At 36.1% G+C, this 14,099-nt stretch overlaps 1 protein-coding gene across 7 annotated transcripts in view; it reads left to right on the top strand.

The window, feature by feature from the left end:
• LOC124160882 (E3 ubiquitin-protein ligase UBR5) overlaps window positions 1-14,099 on the top strand; it is a 100,656-nt gene that overhangs the window by 20,242 nt on the left and 66,315 nt on the right. For all 7 annotated transcript variants that reach the window (XM_046536994.1, XM_046536997.1, XM_046536995.1 and 4 more), the window contains exons 7-16: window positions 1,961-2,295; window positions 2,961-3,112; window positions 3,552-3,998; window positions 6,103-6,213; window positions 6,855-7,006; window positions 7,266-7,377; window positions 8,285-8,439; window positions 8,549-8,689; window positions 10,035-10,269; window positions 10,749-10,871. In XM_046536994.1, the coding sequence (XP_046392950.1) occupies window positions 1,961-2,295; window positions 2,961-3,112; window positions 3,552-3,998; window positions 6,103-6,213; window positions 6,855-7,006; window positions 7,266-7,377; window positions 8,285-8,439; window positions 8,549-8,689; window positions 10,035-10,269; window positions 10,749-10,871 (1,963 nt within the window). The remainder of the gene's footprint in view (window positions 1-1,960; window positions 2,296-2,960; window positions 3,113-3,551; window positions 3,999-6,102; window positions 6,214-6,854; window positions 7,007-7,265; window positions 7,378-8,284; window positions 8,440-8,548; window positions 8,690-10,034; window positions 10,270-10,748; window positions 10,872-14,099) is intronic.

Here is a 14,099-nt window from a genome sequence, read left to right as displayed (position 1 = left end):
TGATCTTGATAGCTTGTCGTATGTCAACAGTGATAATTACAACTCTTGGCCGATATTTTTCAACCATGTCAAACTTTGTGCATCACAACCACTGGCACTGTGAGTATTAGCTTTAACTTAACAGGAGTTGTCGCGTTGAAAATAACACTATTTTGGCTCAAAAGATGTTCCTAGAAATCTCCAATCAGCCAGCAAAAGTTGCATTGACTGGAATTCACCTCATAATACAAGCACAGGCAGTCCTAAACGATGATTTTTCCAGTACCTACGAATAAATGGATGAAGTTATTGTATATAAAAGCATAGCGGACATTAGAAAACATCAAAATTGTTCTAATTACATACTTAAAAGAATGAGATACCGTCGATAGCATCAACTTACAATTAGCGTATCCCCCTTCCAACATCCGTGGCTCAGACTCCTACAACGATGTTATTTAGGTATTGTGAAATTTTTTCTTTAACTGCTCCAGTTTTATATTTCATGCCCATTCTCTGATATTAATATTATAAATAATACAAAATATGAGGGCTTCGAGCCTCTATCATCGCATATTTTGCTTTAAATTGAAAATAATCAACACATCTCACAAACGAAGCTCTCACAACTGGTGGCAACTATTACAAACAATCACAACAATTGCTTCATGTGATGTTTCGGCAGCTTTGACATCATCGAGGCTTCGTCGGCAGTGGCTTGGAAGGTGGTGTTTTTGGTGCGCGTTAAAATTCATTATACAGTGAGTCCTCGTTTAACGTTGTTGATTCGTTCCTGAAAAAGTTGACGTTAAGCGAAACAACGTTAAACGATGCAGTGTTTCCCATAAGAAACAATGTAAAAAATTTAAATAGGTTCCTAGCCATGATCCTAACAATCCATTTCTCCGTGAAGAATCCAGAATTTCCCGGGCGAGAATCCAAGGAGGCCAATTACCGGAGCCGTAACTTTAAGCAGACTTCGTGACCAATTGGGAGACACCTGAATCAGGCCAAAATGAAAAAATCTGAATCTGACACTCGGAAGCACGAGGATGAAGGGCGAGTCAATTTTCGTGATGATATGAATTCTTTAACCAGGCGGAAATCGCGTGAAACATTCATTACCGATTATTCACTTCAGCATGATAACGATTCATTCGAAACAAATTTTCATAATGAAAAGGTTGGGAAGAAGGCATTATTTAATGAAATATAAAAACTAAAAAGAAAGTATTTTAATGGCGAAACATCGATATTTTCAGTAACAGAAGAAATTTTAATTGTAAAAACTCGACCTGCAAACCTAAAACTCCACCGATCTCTCCAGCAGTTGCACCTTCATCAATTCTTTTAATAATACCAAGTTTTTGTTCTAATATCGCCGTTTTTTCTTCACGTCTGAAGAACCACCAGGATAGCCACTCTTCTTCGTGGACATTTTTTTCTGTTGGCATCACAAAAATATACGGATAATGGGTAAATAAGGCGATAATTATTCGCTCAGATGCATATTTAACATACGCTACCCACGCCAACCTTTTCTGTCGAACGATAATTACCAATCGCATTAATATAGTAATATTTACTATACATCAGATGCGCTTGCGTTCTATTCGCCATTCATTTTTTTTTCGCCGCGCATAATTTGAACAACGTTATCGCGAAGCAATAACGACGTTAAATGATAAAGGGTTTCAATTTTTGGACAACGTTATCGTGAAACAACGTTAAACGGGACGACGTTAAACGAGGACACACTGTATATATCATTGAATGTCTCGCGAAGGAAAACTCAGATTTACATGCGGTTTTCTTTGTTGAATTCAGGAAATAATTTTCTGTCCGCCAGTGAAAAAAAATTCATGCAAGTTCCCCATTGTCAATTTTGTTACTCATCTTAGTGATAGTTTTCTCTACCAATATGTATGCTTGTATGCTCGTGAAATTAAATGTTTATTACCATTTTATTTTTTTATTTTAGAATCCAAATGTTCACCATCCAAAGACTATCCCTCTGGCATTACTGGGAGAACGTGTCACTATGGTTTCCGCAACTTTGATGCGTTGCTCTGTTGGTACAGAGTCTGGTCGTGTGGCTACATGGCTAGATGAAGCTCTTAGTCCAGCCTCTGTAATTCTTCTTCAACCTAATGTAGCATCATCATCATCGTCATCCAGTTCTTCGTCTTCCGCTGCTCCTCGCCTAGAGCACCCGGCAACAGCATTTCCAGAGTTCACTTCAGACCGTGTGGTCTCTCTCCATACCTGCCTATTGTACACAGTTGCTCACCTTGAAAGTGGAGCCTTGTATTGGTGGTAAGATATAATTATCTCATTATTCATGTTCAATTTTTGGGTTCAGGCCCAGATTCGTTGTTAGGGTTACGAAAAAGGTGGGGTTATTTTTATTTTATAGCCAAGAGTGTTGTTATTATTTTTATGTAAGTGGTGTAATTTTATCCTAAATTCAGTTTAAATTACAATGGATTTTATGACAAAATGATTGATGTTAATTGAGTGGGTTGGAAGCCAAGGGGTACAAGTGATTTCTCTTTTCTATACAGAGTTAGGTACAGAAATTAGGTATAGAAAACAAACGAGATCAATTAGATGTTTAGTAGTGCATTTTATTTTCCACTGGATGTCAGCAGAGAACAGAGACTCCCTTGTTTCCTAAACATGTTTTTTTTTTTTTTTTTCAAATGAAAAAAAAATTCTATCCTGCCATCCTTGATATGCCCATAGTATTTATTTATTGGTATTCCCAGGATGACTTTACCTTTTATTTTTCCTTTCATTGTATTACCCACATAATTACTGTGTCTCATGGCATGTCCTATCTACTGGATTCTCCTTCGTAATGTGGTTTTCTACTATTTACTTGTCTCCTATTCTTCCCCTATCCATCCATTTTATCTTAAGTATCCTCCAGCCGTACCAGGTCTCTTTAATCACTTAAGCAATGATAACATTTTTTTCAGGGGAGTCCTTCCTTTTGGCCAAAGAAAGCGACTGTGGGAGAAGTACAGCGCCAAAACACGCAAGCATCGTCCGTCCTCTCAGAGCGCAGATATTGTTGCTGGGAGCCAAGTGTGCATGAAGAGCAGCCCAATGTATCAAGCAGGAGCCATTGGTAAACATTTCATTTCCTTCTGCATTCTGTGTACTTGAGCTATAAATTGTCATGTTTGCATTATATTTTAATGCCAAGAGTGGAATCAATTTTTAGTTTCTCAATAATTGTGTGGAGAAGTGTAGTCAGAGGAGTAAATTATGTTTATTTAAGGGTGACTTGTTCAGTTTTTAGGTATTTTTGATAAAGAAATATTTGTATATCTATTTTTATGGTAGTAATTTACAACTTCTTTTATATAAAACCAATATCAGTGAAATGTCTAGATTGATGGACTACTTTATTTGTATTTAACATCATTTTATCTAATCTGAGTGTCAATTCAATTTTACCCGTGGATTTTCACTGCCACATTCATCCATTTCAATTATGGTTTATGTCTCATAACCGATTTTGTTGAATGTCACTGCAATGAACTTACGAGCTACTTTGTTTGCAGGTTTTACCATATCTGGAGGAATCCCCAAGGTTGGGCAACTTCTGAATGCAGCCTGGAAATTCACTGACGTTTGCCGATTTAGGGTTCTTCCGCAGCATCCACCTCCCCAAGGCAGTTCCTCCCACTCCCATGGCCAATACCAGCCGTATCAGCAAGCCCCTCCCCCTCCTGCTTGGCCAGCTCCTCCCCCTTCCGCCCCTGAGAGTAGTCGCGGTCCTGGCACAAGTAGTGGCACATCTGGCAATAAGGTTGGGAGCGGTGTCTCCAGTGGCAGCACTTCATCCTCGGGAACATCTCTGGGTACAAGTACTGTCGGTAGCAGTGGTGGTGGCAACGATAGTAAGAGCAACAAGGAAACAGCTGACAGATTGGACATGCCCCCTCCACCTTCTCCTGCCAGTAGTACGTGTAGTGACACAGGGAGCATTACCAGTCCAGCTTCACACAGTAAGTTCCAAAGTTTTCACCTTGATCAACTTCTTAATAGGACTCGTTATGAAATAGTCAAAGTGTGGTATCCATAGGATTAACTCTCATTTGATTTTTATTATCTCTCATTTAGGGTTGCCTATTTTTATTTTCCAGTTTTTTTGTGTGAGAGCATGGATTCATTAAAATTTCTCTTGGAAATACTGTTTCTAGAGTGTTGAATTAAGTGTAAATGATTCTGCATGCCCTTAAAAAATATTCTGTGTACTCACTTAGTTAGCAAAATTTTATGGAATTGTGTTAAAATTTACATTTTTAGTGATATATTTAAGAGATAATGGAATCATTTAATAGCTCATTAAAAGTACTGGTTAATCGGAAGCTCTGTACATAAAGAATTTCAAGATGTAAAGTAACGTCAGAATAATTTATATTTTGTATATTGAAAGTTTTAATGGGCCCCCATTTTTCCATTTTTAATTTGGGATTTCTACTCTTTGAATATTTCTTAGTGGTTTTGGTGTAGTAATGGTTTTTAAGTATGCATCATTGATACAACAATCTATGACTGTGGATTTTATCTGCAGCCAACTCCCTATTATCGGGACTGATAATGGGGAGATGCGGTATGAATGATTGGAATGCGAGGTCACAGATTCAGAAAATTGGTTTGCGTGAAAGCTGTCATATAATAAGCCCAGAGTAGCCTTACATTAAAATGCCTGGTGCTTTTGTGTCGAATTTTATTTTTTATAAAGATCGCAGAAAACATCAAAGGAGTGTGAACTCAAGCACAGATAATCCCCAACATGGATAAACCACAGCCGGATAATCGGGAGTCCACTGTAATATGAATTTCGTATTCTGACCTCTGTATTTAATTACAGTAAAACCTCTTTGCATCATAATGGAGGGGACCAAAATTTGGGCAATTTGATGTGTGGAGGAACACTGTCGAGCGGTTTTAGTGATAGGCACCATTTTTTCATATCCTTCCGAAATGAGAGGCACTGCTGTCTTTTAAACCACAGTATTTATGTGTTTAAACAAAATAAATACATGATCACTCATGCATGCATTAGTGAACATATATTTATTATTTAGTAATGACAGAAAGCAAGCGTACTGCATGATTTTACCATGATTCGAGTGCTCTCTTAATTCAACAGTCACTTAAAATGATGAGGATAGTTGGATACCTTTTTTCTTTTTTACTGTTAGGTATGCTCTCATATGGAACAAAACGGCCATAACTAATTGTTAATGTGAAAATTACAGTATATTAAAGGTGTATAAGAAAAAAATAAGTGTGAAACAGTTATAGCTGAAAATGTCATTCCATGTACATAATCGCGGCTGCATTAATGGTCTCTAGTTGTCTCAATGCAATTTGCAGAGGTAGTTAGGCCGTTTCGGGGGTGTCTCCTTGGTATGATAAGTGGAGGTTTCACGAGATAAAGAGGTTCACTATATAGAGGTTTGCCTAAAAATTTACATGTAAATCTGACGGGACTGTAGGGGTGGTATGAAGTATGAAGGTTTACTTTGTAAAGAGGTTCACTACATAGAGGTTTTACTGTAACTTCAAAATGTTGAGTATAGTAATTTCTGTTGCTGCAGGTTCCGTCATCCTCTCACCCTACCTCATAGAATTGAATATAAATTGTATTACCAACTCTATACCTGAGATCCCACTCCTCTTTAAAATTACACTTAAGATACTTTTTGGAGAAGAATAGTTAGGTACATTCGGAACTGTGCTAAATACCGAATGAGTTAACACTCACTGCTGAGGTATCATGTCTCTAGATACTACTCTATGACTTTGAATTAGTATATTTATGAATGATTCCCATTTTACCAGTTTTGCATTTGCTCAGTTCGACATGCTGATTTGAAAATCTACTGCCTCGTTTTCATTCAAAACCATAGTTCTTGCCTATAATGTCTAGTTTGCTTCAGTGTAATGTGGAGTTTGATTGGAACACCCTTATGTACTAGTAATGGAAAAAAGTTTATATTGACTATGGGAATAAATGCAATGAAACATTATGAGCAAAGATGTGATATTTCATTTGATGTACCATTGTCTTTGAACTGCATGTTTTTTTTTTTTTTTTAGAACGCCAGAAAAGGGTGGCTGTGAAAGGGGAGGAAATGGAGAAGAAGGATGAAGAAGAGTGGGCTATGAAGGATGTGGTATTTGTTGAAGATGTGAAAAGCATTCCTGTGGGTAAGTGTGATTGCCTCATTAAATGTAGGGGCTTTTTCTTGTGAATAATTCTTGACCTGCTCATGCATGATCTTATTCAAGTATACCGGGACTAGCCACGGTGATAACTTTTACGGAGTCACCCGCAATGCACAAATTGTGCAAAAAATCTACTGAGGAAAAATCATTCGCCTCGACCAGGATCCCGGTCGAGGCGAATGATTTTTCCTCTGTGGATTTTTCGCACAATTCATGCATGATCCTTAATATGTCTCATCATACACCTGGAGGTATAAAAGAATACGGTAAAGTCTTTGCCAGGAACCACTTGGAAACGTGATGGGCTCTATATTATGTCAAATAGTATTATTATGTTGTTTGTGTAAATTTCAGCCATGGTTGGATATTTTTGCTAATGCTGGAAAAAGCCAGTGCTTACTTTATAATCATTACTCCATATACAGTCACTTTATTTACTTTTTTTATTACAATGTGTTTAAAACAGTTCAGGAAGAGCCAGCACTCTTCCTTTCTGATGCCCAATGCCTGATGACCTCATTAACCATTTTTTTAATTTTTACGTTTCACAGTTGTACTTTGGTTTTATTAATTTAAAACTTTGTAATTGTGGCATATGTTTCATATTATATATTACTTTCCAGGGCGAGTTTTGAAAGTAGATGGAGATTATGCAGCTGTAAGATTTCCTAGCAATAAGGATGCTGCTAAAGATGGTAAAGAAAACTCTCTCACCCAAGATGACCCGGCCACTCTATTGCAAGAATGTAGATTAATGAGAAAAGATGACTTGCAGGTATGTTGAGTGGATAAATTGTTGTTTCTATGTCAAATCCCTGGTATCTTTGTATATAAATATGTTTACAACAAATGTTTTATTGTGGCTCTGTTTACTACTTTTTTATAGTAAATATAATTCAAAATATCATGCACTGTGTGGAATGTTTTAGAGAGGGAATATCATTTCATCCTGTATACTCTTTATTTTCTCCAACTATGTTTGGCATTTCTGAGGTCACTTTTATTGAAATGTGTAAATTTATATATTCTTTTAGGTCATCAAATCAGGCACAACAGCACGTGTCCCTGACTGCTTTCAAAGAACACCTAGACGGGTGAACATTGCTGAGGGAGGACAAATATTAGCTGTAACTGTGGATGGTCTAGGTATGTAAGCATTGTATCATTCAGTACTCATATAATAGTTGTGTTCTTCAGATTCAGTTTGGGGTAGTTAGTAGTTGAGACTTAGTGTTAAATTTATATTTCTTATGACCTTTTTTCATCTAGTTTTACTTTGTAAGGGGAAGTGCATCATTAGCTAGGTAATAATTATAATTGGGCACTTCCTAATTGTACGAGTTGAGAGAAAAATTCTAAGTTGGATCATTTCCCTAGCATTAGGGGCTGAATGCTTGAGGTCCTGAAGGTGGTCAAATACATAATTTTATGGCTTCAATCCAGGAGGAAATATCATCATTCCAATATAATTAAGTTCTGTTAACTTAGGTCCCTCCGTTGCTCAGCAGGTCACTGGGATACTCGAACATCTCCAACCAATCTATGGTGGTTACCGATAGAGGACTGAAGATAAATGCCTTGAGTTGATTTTCACCAAGCAATGTATAGTCGCCAAGTAAAATCTTGGGATATTAGGGATAAATCACGAAAGGAACATCTTTACTGCACTGTACCCATCTTCTTTTTCACATGTTAACAATGAGCCTTTTGATGTTACATTGCAGATCACTTGTCAGTTGGTGATTCTCTCTGTTATAGCTACTCATTGTAAGTGCTAAGTATGTAAATGCAACTCTTCTGTAATTGCTCAATGCATCTTCTACTAGCTCTTCAACTGTCTAACTCGGTTCATAACAAAGCCTAACTCCACAGCAGGTGATTGAAAAAATTAAGGAAGTGGATGTTAATTTTTTTCATTGATCTATATGTTTTATACTTATGAAACATGGCTTTGTATTTGTAATTTTTTAATCATGGTGATGAATATTTTTCCATGATGACTTGTGCTTATGTAACAAAACAATTTATCTGAATTTATCTTTTGGCCATGAAGGAATCCATGCTGTTGTCAAAACAGGCCAGAAAATAAGTTATACCGTGTATAACTTAGGAACTGGGAGAGCTGACCAGGATAGCCCATTCCCATCCGATTGCAGCTCATTTCTTGGCTTAGATCCTCATAACATCAGTCTTACCAGTGCTGGCGATGTAAGTTAACTGGCTTTGCCGCTTGCTTGATGTCATTTGTAATGATTTATTGTTATTTTTTGGTTTGCCATCTTCAATTACTTAAAATGGTCTCACCTTTATCTTGTAGAGTGAATCAGTGTTGATTCTTCGTGATGGAAATGGGGCTATATATCCTTTGGCTAAAGACTGTGTTGAATCTATACGAGATCCTCATTGGCTGGACTTGCCTCCCCTGCGTTGCATTGGAGTTGGGACTCATACACTACAGGTAAGAGTAGTAATCATGTGATGATTTGGTATTTCATTCCTCCTCAAATTTTTGCCTCCATTAACCCTCCTATGGTCACTTCATATGGTCATATGAACATTCTGAATGCACTAGTGGGTTATTTTTCTTTGTAATCATTTTTAAAGGGTTGAGAGGCTCCATTCATTCCAGTGTTGCTAAGCCTCACCTTTGAACTTTCTCATATTTCTCAAGACATTGTACAATTATGTTTTCTAATATTGAACTATGTTTCATGCCCATGCGATTCATGTAATGGCAGGGAAGATGACTTATTGAAACCTTGGTCATGTGGAATGTGCTTGTTTGCCTGCACATGTCAAGAAATTTGAATCTTTCTTTTTGGCTTTTCTACTCTGAATCATAATCACAATTTCGTTTTTCAAAGAATGATTCTCATTCCTTATGCCTGGGATCCAAATTATTATGGCTTAGTCACCATGGTGATTTGAGTGCTCCATTCATTGTCTACAGTGTAGCATTCTTTGCTTTCTAATGCCGTGAGAGAGTCGGCGTTGTCTTTTGAGCAAAGTTTGATTTTTTAAATTTTATTAAGAACTAGAGTTAAGCCTGTATTTTGTGCTCTTTTTTGCCCACAAGCCTAAGTTAAAGTGATTTAATTGTTTCTTGGCAATTGGAAAGTTATTTTGCTGATGAATACCTTTAAGATTCAATTGGACTCTCTGATTCAAGTATTTTTATGCATGCTCCTCATAATAGGTTGCGAGTTCTTCTAACTGCTTTCGTTTATCTCATCTCCTGCTTATGTGATAGCTTCCCTCATAAATTGTGATAGTTGGACATCCTTTGTAATATTTGTGTGTCAATGCATTTGCTTAGATTAAGTTCTAGACCTTACTCTTGGGTCAAAACATGAACATTGTTTAGGTCAGATGAGAGAATTTCAAATTTAAATATTTACTATTTTCATGGTAGATGGCAGGATTACCTGCAGGTTAACAATTTTTCTTCTAATTTGGATGCTTTCAACAATTTCACAGAAAATGAACCATAGGAGGCCAATAATGCCATGAAGTGGGACTCTGAATGTCACTTTTACTACATGAAATCTAATTCTGCTGATAGCTCCCTTTTTCCTTTTGAATTATTTTTCTTAAGTCCTGAGTACAATTAATTTTTTTCTTCACTAGATCACATGATTTTAATTTGTCTATTAATTGTATTGAGTTACCATGTCAGATGTGTTCTTGAAGTTGAAAAATAAGTCATGTGAGTTTGTTTTTTTTTCACTCGAATTGAGAATCTTGTGAAGAAAGTACCCAAAATGTGCTAATTCAAGCGATATGTTTCATACTGTCTTACCCAGGGTTCATCTGCATCTTGTGCCTCAACTTCATCCAGTGGAGGTGGAGGCATGGCTTCTGGCACAGGATCATCTTCCCTTCCGTCATCTGGACAATCCATTTCTCAGAATTCATCGATGAAACAGCAGGTTGCCGTAATTGTGTTAGCTGTGGAGACACAAGTTCTAATGCCCAGAGTGATGCGCTGTGATCTAGAAGGAGTTCGTCAAGTACTGGCCGGGCTGGACATGGAAGCAAGTAAGTACTTACATAACTTTTATAGATTTCTTAAAGATAAGATTATCATATTGCTCTGAGTGTAGTCACACATTTTATCCTGAAATGTCTTTGAACTAATCGCTATGTATTTCAGCATAAGTGAGATAATTTTTCCATGATCAAGTCCTTGAAATATTTGGTGTTTATAGTAGTGTGCAGTAATTACTTAGTTGAATTTCTGAATGGCAGATAATAATTTTCTAAATTGCAAAGCAATGTGTGTGAATGAGTAAGTTATTTTATTTTTTCTTAATGTCCACCCTTTACCTTCACCAAATTTTATTGCCAGTCATATTTTTGCCATGATTACCCTTTTCCTCATGTGTGTATGTGATTGTATTTTATCTCTACTTTTGCCATGCAACTGTATGTGTTGTCAATGGTGAAATAAATTTGTTACTATTACAAGATCTAGTTGAAAGTACTAGGTTTTTATCTGACTTTGTTTTCAATTCCAGAAACTGCTACGAATGGAATGATTTTATCAAGTATTCTTAGTGAAAGATGTGATGGAAACAGGAATATCTTCCATGCATGTGTTACCATGTGTACTCCCACCTCAAACAAGGAGGGTGATCAAGGTAAGTTGCCTTCATTTCTTCCAGTTTGTTTGGCTTGACCGTAGCAAATTTTTTGTTTTACCAATAGTCTCATATACTATGTATTGAGATAATGCTTCTTGGCTAAAACTATCTCTTCACGAGTTAATCTTATTCATGCATGGAGTTTAGCTGAGTAGGGTTGTGTGTATTTTTTTTATTTTTGCATCCAAAATTTTTGTCTAAAAGATAAACAAAATATCATTTAAATTTTCATGACCATATGCATTCTTAAAAATTTACTTTAAGTGGCAGAATAGTGATATACCACTGAAATGGCCTTTGTTCATGTGACTCAGGTGGTGGTGACACAAGGCAGAAGTGTACCCTTACCCTGTCACTGCTGCATTAACTTTTAACATGTAATCACTTTTTTTTTTTAAGAAATGTCTTAAATATTGAAATGTAATTACTCCACATTGTATTTCTCTGCCAGAACTTTTCTTTTCTATGCCCAACCGGTTTTCATGCTATCATTTAATTCTCTTTACTAAAAAATCCAAAATGTTTCTGGTAGTGTAGGTGGTGTGTACATTAAATTGACGAGGAAGTGAAAAGCTGATAAGGAAGGAAATTACAATCAATTTACATACTAGGGATGTACAGAATTTGGTAGGCCCTCCCAAAGCTCCCTCAGGTCATGCTCTCATACGAAAATATTACTTTGGGAAGTACATTTCTTAGCTCTTATAACTTAAATTCATTCAAATACAAGCAGTATTTCATGGAAATAGTTACAGTTATGCATTACTAACTGCATCTTTGATTTGCTATTTGGCTGAAACATTCCAATGCATATCTGAATGAGAGTGGGCAATTGCCACCAGCCAAAAACTGTATTTAAGCCGGCAATGCTAGGTGAATTGAAAACAATTACACTTTACATTTTGGAAATTGTATGCATATTTTGTTTTAGTTTTTCATACTTATTTAGGCAATTTTAGGGAAAGTTCCTGATTCATCATCATTCAGTGAAGCTATTAGCATAAAATAATTTGTGGAAATGTCGAGAAATTTGAAACTCATCTGAAAAAATCACTTGACCTGTCAGTAAATAGTGTCATTTGGGCAAAGGTTGATGGCTCTTCAGTGGTTGACAGCATTATAGATTATTTTGTGTGCTTCTGTATTGAAGAAACATGGAATGGTAGAATCCTATGTTAAGGTTTTTCATGGGGGACAAAATTTTAAACACTAAATGAAGACCTACCATTTCTTTTATTTTTAGAGTCTGTAATGATTTAATAAGCTTTCTATAAATAAAAAATATAATTTTAAGTCACTGGAAGGTGTCACATGCAACAATAATGATTTTTCATCAATTTAATTCACTCTTTCAAAAGAAGGTTGTGAAACAAACAGGAAACTTTTTTAAAAATGGGAAGCGGAATTAATAATGATAGGCAATTTGTGGGTGACATTTTAGGAGAGTTATTTTATAAAATGACTTAAATGCTTTCCCCCTTCAAATTTTATTGTGAACATTTGGGCAATTCCATTTGTGACGGTATTGCCTTTAGAGAAAACTATGTAATAGGATATTTCGATAAAATTGTGAAATACAAAAAAATTGCAAAATTTCTAGCTATGCATGATCGAAAAACATTTATGTAGGTTATGTTCGCATCGAGAAAATTAATTATTGAAATACCTTCCAAATATGCACAAAATTAACATGTGACGGAATCACTGCCAGGTCAACCTCCTATGTGTAATGATTTCAAACATCTTCAAAACTCTTGTGAATCGAAGTACCATTTAAAAGCTTTTAATAAGGCTCTGAACAATGTTTCTAATATTGATTTCATAAGATTCAATCATTTAGCTGTTGATTTGTCATGATAAAATATTTCCAGCCTAAATTTTAATTCGAGAGAAAAAGTTGACATTTTCGTGGAAATACCCATTTACCTACAGTGATAATTCCAAATATAGGAACCTTTGCTTTTTGGACCCATTATCATTTAATGGGATTATAAATGGTCTCTTTAATTTTTTTTTACCATTTCCAATTCAAAGGAATTTGGCTCTGAAATTGTCAAATGTATTTATATCTGCAATACACCTAGACATGTTTCAACATGAGGGTAAGGTTTGAGCTCAAATCAAACTTATGCATTGACATGCAAAAATGAAGTGTTGAGAAAAGAGAGAGGGGTTCCATATCATGAGCGATTCACAATTTAGCGCTAAATTTGAATAGTCAGAAACCTCATCTGGAGGTAGGATTGTCTTACAACTAAACGGAATTTGAACTCTGGACCATCTGATCATTGCTGTAACATTTAACAAACTTTACTACAAAACCCTCTGTAGTATGAACTACTACTATTCAATGCTAGTTGTGACTTCCTGGGGTAATTTCTGTACTCCACTGCCTTGTGACATCACAGTTGGTTTTGTATGACCTATTGGCAAGCTTCCTTTTGCACTCAATATTTGGATATATTTTACGTAGTTACTTCAATTTGAAATTCAACTATTGCTGGAGCCTTTCACTTATATTACAAAACCCTATTATCTAGCTTGTGTTATGTCATTACAGTCTGACCAATATAAACATGTCCTTAGCATTTAAACCTATGACCAATAAGATTCTGGCACACAGCTTTCTATCAATCAATTTCTACACATTCAAACCAATCCTGGATGCTATTGAGAACCTTTTTGTTGCCCTTCAATCAGGTTTGATGTGATTAATACTACTAAAATAAAACTTAATGGTGATGATTTCGGAGTTTTTGTCTACTTCATGAAATCCATTTTATTGATGCCCCACAGTTGTCATTCTTCCCCAATTGATTTTTGTTCAGTCAATTATCTGGAAGTGAAAATTTACAGATTTCCTTGATGGTTAGAATCCATGATATCTATCTGCGGGTTGATTTAACCTCAATTGTCGTGATGAAATGCAATTTCTGTTCCTTCAATTCCATTTTGTGTCAAGGGTATATAATTTAAAAAAAAAAGTGGGAATCGACATTAACTCATGAGTGAATTCTGTTTGTTATGATGAATGCAAAAGCCATTTATGTCCTGGTTAGTGATACTCCTTGATTCCTTGCATACAGTCCGGCCGGCAAGAGTTGTCCGATTACGGCACAATAGGAGGGGCAGATAACCGTGCGCCAGCACAGTTAACAGCCAATTGCTGTCCCCTGAACGCACTCCACACCTTTGCCTAGTCATACAACGTTGTCAAATGCATAA

The sequence above is a fragment of the Ischnura elegans genome, chromosome 6 (assembly GCF_921293095.1).
Source record: "Ischnura elegans chromosome 6, ioIscEleg1.1, whole genome shotgun sequence".
Taxonomy (NCBI): domain Eukaryota; kingdom Metazoa; phylum Arthropoda; class Insecta; order Odonata; family Coenagrionidae; genus Ischnura; species Ischnura elegans.
The sequence above is the reverse complement of the archived record's forward strand: the minus strand, read 5'-3'. Positions and strand labels throughout refer to the sequence as shown.